General features: G+C 42.2%; 1 protein-coding gene across 1 annotated transcript in view; it reads left to right on the top strand.

The window, feature by feature from the left end:
- The window catches only part of slc12a1 (solute carrier family 12 member 1), a 55,839-nt gene that overhangs the window by 46,530 nt on the left and 264 nt on the right, over positions 1 to 9,045 (top strand). Inside the window, exons 18-22 of the mRNA XM_030125913.1 lie at positions 3,331 to 3,459; positions 5,195 to 5,306; positions 6,052 to 6,138; positions 6,238 to 6,373; positions 8,900 to 8,967. Of these exons, the coding sequence (XP_029981773.1) occupies positions 3,331 to 3,459; positions 5,195 to 5,306; positions 6,052 to 6,138; positions 6,238 to 6,373; positions 8,900 to 8,967 (532 nt within the window). The remainder of the gene's footprint in view (positions 1 to 3,330; positions 3,460 to 5,194; positions 5,307 to 6,051; positions 6,139 to 6,237; positions 6,374 to 8,899; positions 8,968 to 9,045) is intronic.

Below are 9,045 nucleotides of genomic sequence, written 5' to 3' on the forward strand. Positions count from 1 at the left end.
TACTGCGACGAAATTCAAATATTAGTTGCTTTTTTTACTCTTTTTTTCACTTCATTTTTTTACTTCTTTATTTTTTTCATTCATTTAGTTGCTCTACATTTTTTTTCCTTCAATTTTCTTCAGTTTGTGCCGTATTTTGTTAATCTTACTTATTATTTTATTAGTTTATTATTCATTTTTATTTCATTTTATTGATCATTTTGGCTGTTTTTGTTCATTTTGTTGCTTATTTTATTCTTTTTTTTGACCATGGAACTGCTTTATGCCGTTAAACAGGTGTCAAAAAGCAGCTGGACTGATTTATTAAAAACAAAAAAGAGCCCAAAACTAAACCTACTGGGCCCAAATTCAAATCCTTGTTGTTGTTCAGTGAGTTCCAGTTCACAGTTGATGTTCAACATCCTAAATCTCTTATTGATGTCCATTCTGGTGCCTTATTTCGTCCAAACCTGTCAAACTTCTATTCATCTCTTTGTCTTTTTCTGTTCTTCCACCTGTTTTGAGCCTAAAACACATGGTAAAACAAAACCAGTGAAGAAAAGGAACACAAGCACAAACTCACAGCAGCTTTAATGAACCTGAAACAGATGCAGATTCACAGCAGAACCTTTACCTGCAGTCAGGACTCAGGGGTTAAAGGGTTCAAATGTGACCCTTTACCTGCAGTCAGGGCTCAGGGGTTAAAGGGTTCATATGTGACCCTTTACCTGCAGTCAGGGCTCAGGGGTTAAAGGGTTCATATGTGACCCTTTACCTGCAGTCAGGGCTCAGGGGTTAAAGGGTTCATATGTGAACCTTTACCTGCAGTCAGGACTTGGGTTAAAGGGTTCATATGTGAACCTTTACCTGCAGTCAGGACTCAGGGGTTAAAGGGTTCATATGTGAACCTTTACCTGCAGTCAGGGCTCAGGGGTTAAAGGGTTCAAATGTGAACCTTTACCTGCAGTCAGGACTCGGGTTAAAGGGTTCATATGTGAACCTTTACCTGCAGTCAGGACTCGGGTTAAAGGGTTCATATGTGACCCTTTACCTGCAGTCAGGACTCAGGGGTTAAAGGGTTCATATGTGACCCTTTACCTGCAGTCAGGACTCAGGTGTTAAAGGGTTCATATGTGAACCTTTACCTGCAGTCAGGACTCGGGTTAAAGGGTTCATATATGACCCTTTACCTGCAGTCAGGGCTCAGGGGTTAAAGGGTTCATATGTGACCCTTTACCTGCAGTCAGGGCTCAGGGGTTAAAGGGTTCATATGTGAACCTTTACCTGCAGTCAGGGCTCAGGGGTTAAAGGGTTCATATGTGACCCTTTACCTGCAGTCAGGGCTCAGGGGTTAAAGGGTTCATATGTGAACCTTTACCTGCAGTCAGGACTCGGGTTAAAGGGTTCATATGTGAACCTTTACCTGCAGTCAGGACTCAGGGGTGAAAGGGTTCATATGTGAGCCTTTACCTGCAGTCAGGACTCAGGGGTTAAAGGGTTCATATGTGACCCTTTGCCTGCAGTCAGGACTCAGGGGTTAAAGGGTTCATATGTGAACCTTTACCTGCAGTCAGGGCTCAGGGGTTAAAGGGTTCATATGTGAACCTTTACCTGCAGTCAGGACTCGGGTTAAAGGGTTCATATGTGAACCTTTACCTGCAGTCAGGACTCGGGTTAAAGGGTTCATATGTGACCCTTTACCTGCAGTCAGGACTCAGGGGTTAAAGGGTTCATATGTGACCCTTTACCTGCAGTCAGGACTCAGGGGTTAAAGGGTTCATATGTGAACCTTTACCTGCAGTCAGGACTCGGGTTAAAGGGTTCATATGTGACCCTTTACCTGCAGTCAGGACTCAGGGGTGAAAGGGTTCATATGTGAACCTTTACCTGCAGTCAGGACTCAGGGGTTAAAGGGTTCATATGTGACCCTTTGCCTGCAGTCAGGACTCAGGGGTTAAAGGGTTCATATGTGAACCTTTACCTGCAGTCAGGGCTCAGGGGTTAAAGGGTTCATATGTGACCCTTTACCTGCAGTCAGGGCTCAGGGGTTAAAGGGTTCATATGTGAACCTTTACCTGCAGTCAGGACTCGGGTTAAAGGGTTCATATGTGAACCTTTACCTGCAGTCAGGACTCAGGGGTGAAAGGGTTCATATGTGAGCCTTTACCTGCAGTCAGGACTCAGGGGTTAAAGGGTTCATATGTGACCCTTTGCCTGCAGTCAGGACTCAGGGGTTAAAGGGTTCATATGTGAACCTTTACCTGCAGTCAGGGCTCAGGGGTTAAAGGGTTCATATGTGAACCTTTACCTGCAGTCAGGACTCGGGTTAAAGGGTTCATATGTGAACCTTTACCTGCAGTCAGGACTCGGGTTAAAGGGTTCATATGTGACCCTTTACCTGCAGTCAGGACTCAGGGGTTAAAGGGTTCATATGTGACCCTTTACCTGCAGTCAGGACTCAGGGGTTAAAGGGTTCATATGTGAACCTTTACCTGCAGTCAGGACTCGGGTTAAAGGGTTCATATGTGACCCTTTGCCTGCAGTCAGGACTCAGGGGTGAAAGGGTTCATATGTGACCCTTTACCTGCAGTCAGGACTCAGGGGTTAAAGGGTTCATATGTGAACCTTTACCTGCAGTCAGGACTCGGGTTAAAGGGTTCATATGTGACCCTTTGCCTGCAGTCAGGACTCAGGGGTGAAAGGGTTCATATGTGACCCTTTACCTGCAGTCAGGACTCAGGGGTGAAAGGGTTCATATGTGAACCTTTACCTGCAGTCAGGACTCAGGGGTGAAAGGGTTCATATGTGAACCTTTACCTGCAGTCAGGACTCAGGGGTGAAAGGGTTCATATGTGAACCTTTACCTGCAGTCAGGACTCAGGGGTGAAAGGGTTCATATGTGAACCTTTACCTGCAGTCAGGACTCGGGTTAAAGGGTTCATATGTGAACCTTTACCTGCAGTCAGGGCTCAGGGGTTAAAGGGTTAAAGTGTCCCTGAAACACATCTCTTCAGAGCTCCTCTTCCTCTTCCTCTCAGACACTAGATGCTGCTCAGAACATCTCAGTCGTTCTTTCCTTTACACACACACACACCACTGAGTTGCATCTTAGCCACAGCACCGTTGTCATCAACATGCAGTCTGCGTTCTATTTATTACAACATCAAACCTAAACGACCCCCCACACACACACACACACAGATGCATAGTCAGCTCTTAATGTTGGTTTGCACCAGTCGTCATCTGAATCTGACATAACTCGATTAGCATGGGGAGGCGCTGCATCAGTGAACCCCCCCGCCCCATGCTGCTGCTCCTCTCATTGCTCATATGTGTTTCCCTGTGTCTCAGTGTCAGTGTGCGGACCCCCACCCCCACAGGTGGCCAAGATGAATGAGAAGCTGATGGAGGCCAGCAGTCAGTTCAAGAAGAAACAGTCTAAAGGCACCATCGATGTGTGGTGGATGTTCGATGATGGAGGTAGGTGCTGCTTCCCCACCTTTACGTCATTAAAATGCAACAAACCTCCTAGCTGTTGGTCCCAGTTGTCGGTCGGAGCGGAGGAAAACCATATTTCCTTCTGTAAACACAGAGTGTATCTGCGTGGTCTCGTATTCCATCAGGACCTCTTTAGTGCATATGGGTCACTTCAGGACCTCTTTAGTGCATGTGGGTCACTTCAGGGTCACATTCAGTTCAGATTCAAAACTGATAGAAGTAGGGTGACCAGGTGTCCCGCTTTGTGCAGGACTGCACAGCATTATGACCCTTTTTTCCACGTCCCACAAACTGAGATGATGTCCCACATTTGATTGGCTCTGGCTCTTCAAAGTGCAGGACAGTCGCCTTCCTCCAAACATGACTTTCATTTTATAGCAGAGACAGCATGATCACCATTGGCTGTATCCGCTGCCAATCAACCAACATACACGCGGGGTCAGGAGTCCATCAACCTGTCACCGGCGTCCTCCTGAGCTCCGCCCACTGGCACAGAAAACCAAGACAAAAGCCTCAGACACCAACATGCAAATATTGGCAGAAATCATGGAAACTCCGCGCAAAAAAAGAAAATGCAACTACAGAAAAGAATGGGAAAATGTTTATATATGTGGGTGAAAGCGGGGGGGGGGGGGGGGGTTCACATAGGGTATTCTGCGAACTATGTCAAACTTATTTCTCCATCGCGTATGGAGGCGAGTAGGACTTGAAGCCACACACTGTAATCATGTGATGTTTGGTTGTTTGGTTAGATTTGATCCATATTCCTTTTGCCTGTTTTTAAGTTTGGAGTTTGAACTGAGAGACTTGAGGTGACAAAATATGCTTTTGTTAATTGTGTGGATTTTTTTTTTTTTTTTTACAAAATTCAACAGGATATTTACCTTATCTTATTCTATTTTTATGACTGTGTTAGAATGCTAAATGTTTGACTGTTCTGTGTTTGGATCCAGAAAGGTTTTTGGTCCAAGTAATTTTAGGTTGGCTGGAAGTGGAAACAGCTGTTCTAATGTTGTCAGTTCTGCCTTTTTTGTTTTATTGCACATAGATTAGTTTACCTTTGAGGGATGAGAACATGTACTCAAATTACAAAAAAGCTGATTTTCTAGAAGAATTTAATTACAATATTTGAAACTAGAGTTGTTGTTTTTTTTGTTTTTACAAGTAGATTTTTTGTTTTGTTTTTACAAGCAAAAAAAGTTGTTGAAACCTGTGGAAAAAAAGCAAAAAATAAATGCCCAGTGCAAAAGTCTGCATACTGTGTGCAACCAAATCAAATTGTAGTTATTCATATTTATAAGCTCGACAATAAGATGCACATTGTTTACAAATCTAGACTTTGCTCCAGCATTACGGTTACGTGTCCCACATTGTCCCACACAAACACACTCCTTGTCCCACATGTGGCTCGTAAGCGCCTGGTCACCCTAGATAGAAGTCACATTTACTCGTATGTCCAGTTTTGTTTAGTTTTTAGTCATAAAATCATTCTATTGGTCAGTTGTCATTGTTTTTAAAACATTTAACCAATGAAAAGTGTTGAAAACGGCTTGTGACTACATCTCAGAACTCCATTCATTTATTTAGAATACATTTTAGTTTCCTGAAAAACAACTGTTTTGGACATAAGAGGTTTCCGCCCGACAGCGACGATCTTTTGTGTTCTGAAAGCAATTTGAATGAAATGTAAAAACACAACACTTCATCTGTTTGTCAGGCCTGACTCTGCTGCTCCCCTACATCCTCACAACGAGGAAGAAGTGGAAGGACTGTAGGTTGAGGATCTTCATCGCAGGACAACCAGGACGCAGCGAGCTGGATAAACAAGAGTATGTAAAAAAACAAACAAACAAACAAACAAAAAAACAACTGAATGAGAGAGGTTCCATCATTGATTATATTTTAAAAGGTAGATTATTTTATATCTCATCTTTTCCACTGACCCTCAAACTGTGTGAATATAACTTGTGCATTAAAATTTGCCTAATGGAAAAACGAAAATTTCTCTAAAACTCTCATTTTTCGATGAAACATTTTTGTTCTTGCAAGAGGTGGTTTTTTCGGCGTAGCGAAATTGGTATATCCTGCAAAACTGCAATGAATATACTTTTTTTTAACAACTTTATTTATCATTTTTCCATAACATTGACATCATTAAGGCATTTCTTACACAATTTGAGAAACAATGAAAAGACCTTTTTGCGCAACTAGAGTCACAAGAACAAAAAACTACGGATGTTGATGGATGCTACAACGAGAGAAGAAGAAGAGTTGAACCCAAACGTGTGTGTGCATGTGTGGACACACCAGGAAACCACGTCAGTTTAGAATTTAGTAGGAGACAGAGGGGGAACCAGCATTCTAGATTCAAAACAACACAGATTTATGTTCCTGTTTATGGAAGGACTTCTACTGACATCTCGTGATAATAAATAAACAAATCATCACATTTGTGATTTAATGGAAAAACCGACATTACGCACCTATGTTTTTTCGACATTTAGTAAATATGGGTAAAGTTTAGCTCATACGTCCAATGGCAAGGCCAATAAAATGTGATCATCTGTTTTTCAGGATGAAGACTCTGCTGGAGAAGTTCAGAATTAACTGCAGCGACATCACTGTCATCGACGACATCCACGTCAAACCCAGCTCCAGCAGGTACCAACAGCTCACAGGAAAACCATTATCACAGCCATGAAATATCAGCATAGTTCACAGTAACAACAGTAACCTAACCTCTTATTGTTTTCCCTCCAGCCTGAAGAAGTTAGAGGACATGATTGAGCCGTTCCGTCTGTTCGAAGGATCTAAAGACCCGGGTCAGGCCGAGGCCTTGCGGAGAGAACACCCCTGGAAAATCACAGATGAGGAGCTGAGCATGTTTGAAGAAAAGGTCAAATACAACAACACTTTAAACACACAGACAACGTCCTGTAGATCAGGGGGCTGCATTTGGAGTTATATATGTCCATGCAAAAAACTAACTGTAAGCTGCTCATCAGCTGTCGGCTGCAATGAATAATGTCCGGCTGGATGGTAAGGTCACAGTTAGTCTTTAACGTGTAAAGACTGTGACTATGTTCTTTTCAAAATTGACAAGTATAGATGTTGATCCTGTAGTGACGATGCAAGGAAGAAAACAGGAAGTAGTAGACAATAGAGCTGGGTATCATGGCCAATTTCCATAATCGATTCGATTTCGATTCATAACGTTCTGAATCGATTAATCACGATTCGATTCAATTCAATATCAATTCGATTCAGTATTAATTGATTGATTCAGAGTAATTTAGAGATACCAAAGTACAATTTTGAGTTGTAACCTGATTATTTGAGTACCGCAGTCATGCAACACATCAATACTGGGATCAGTATTGATATGAGAAAGGAAATAAATATGACATTTCAGCAGTAAATTGCTGAATGTGCTCTTAAATAATGAACGGCACAGAAACATTGACATGTTTTTACAGTGGCTCAGAACGGACTTCGTCATCTTTACTCTGTTTTATGGCTGGAGGCTACTTCACACTGGGGGGTTGGGTTGGGGGGGGGGGGGGTGCGCTCCGTGATTGTTGGTCGGGGGGGTGGGGTAGCAGTCGGACATTGTCGCTTTACTATTCCTCTACCTCCATACTCAGCCATAGGTCATAGTATGGATCCAAGTTATTATTCCAAGAACAACCGGCTTCCGCGACTCGCCGGGCGGCCAGTTCCTTCACACTGCAGGTTCGAGTTTGAGGCCGGAGGACCTCCAGTGGAAGGGGTTTCCCCACCACGTCTTTTTCGCTAGCGAGACCTAGTCTTCCCCAGGGGTTCACAAGACGGAGCCACCCGCGGTTCTGCGTACTCCCGGTCCTGCTCTGAAAAATCGATCTCATCCACTATTAATCGATTACGCAAAATTAAAATGAGATCGAGCTAAGATCGATTAAATCAATTTTTTTACCCAGCCCTAGTAGACAAGGTCAAATACTTAGGTGTGACCATCGATTCTAAACTCTGCTTCAAACAACAAATCAACAGAAAAGGTAAACACAATGTGATTTAATTCATCCAGTTTCAGACAAATCAGAAATAACTTGAGACCTGTATTTAATTAACACAGTGATCGTTTCACACCTGACCTACTGCATAACACTGGCATGGAAAACCACTTTAAAACCTGTAGAAACAACAAACAAACAAACAAGCTCTGGAACATCTTGGGTGGGCTGAGCCCCTTATTTATTGCACATGCTCCATTCAGTTTATAATAAACTAACTAGAAAAGCACTCGGAGAGCGCAGACCTCTGCCAAGAAAGATCAGTCCCCCCCCCCCGCCCCGATCACCACCAACATTTAATCATTTCCTCCTTGTGCCAGTATCAACATTTCCTGAAAATTTCATTAAAATCCATCCATAACTTTTTTGAGTTCTCTTGCTAACAGACAAACAAACAGACAAACCCTTGGCGGAGGTAAAAAAAATAAATAAATAAAAAATAACAAAAGTCAACAGAGTGTAACGGAAGAGAAATGGAGCAGTTGAAGCTGGGTACCAGTCATGTGTATGTCAAATTATATTACATTCCAAACAATGTTTGTTGAGGTCTAATGAAAAATGTGTGGTAAATGGGATTTTCAATGTTAAATGTAAATGTCCACAGAGTCCACATTCCTCAGTGGATGTGGACAATTTTGTGCCAGATACAAGACATTGTTATAAGCTACGGGTGGATCAAATTGGAGGCTAATCGGAGTGGTTTTGAATTTTCTTTTATGAATTTTCGAAAATTGCTCAATGATGAGAGATAGGAAAATTGTAGATTTTGTGACCTTGAACTTTGACCTACTTGGCCCAAAATTTAATAGGTTGGTCCCAGGGCCTCAGCCTATCCATGGGTAAAATTTGGTAAATAAGACTACAAAATAGGTCACATGTTGCTGCTGTCCTTCATTTAACTGTTCATGTTGTTGTTGTGTAACTTGTCTTTATAAAAAAATTTTTTTACACATGTGCAAATATGAAAAGTTGAAATAAATTAGATTAACCTGTATACATGCATGAGGACATCAGAGTACTGGGGTGAAATTTAGGTGTGTTAATCCGATTTGTCATAATCAGATAACTGCTGTTATCAGATGAAGCCGATCAGATTATCCTGTTTACATGATCAATAATAATCTGAAAACTCCAGAAATCAGATAATGATGGGAGGATTGGTGTGGATGTCGCCACTGTTACTAGTCACAAGTGTTTACTATTGGAGGATTCTGTTGGGTTTCTGTAAACTGGCTTAGAGTCTGGTTTTAACCAACGCGATATGCAAAGTGTCATGTGATAACTTTTGTTATGATTTGGCGCTATATAAATAAAATTTAATTGACTGAACTGTAAACAGGCTCGTTCTAATCACTGGCTCTTGTTCTTCACAGACCCACCTGCAGATACGACTGAATGAACTACTCCGGGAAAACTCCATGTCTGCCAATCTGATCCTTGTGTAAGTACAAACAGCTGTTTCTGGATCACTGAGCTGCAGACGCTCCGTCCAGTCAGACCAAACCTAAACTCAAACCCA

This window comes from Sphaeramia orbicularis, chromosome 3, assembly GCF_902148855.1.
Source record: "Sphaeramia orbicularis chromosome 3, fSphaOr1.1, whole genome shotgun sequence".
Lineage (NCBI taxonomy): Eukaryota > Metazoa > Chordata > Actinopteri > Kurtiformes > Apogonidae > Sphaeramia > Sphaeramia orbicularis.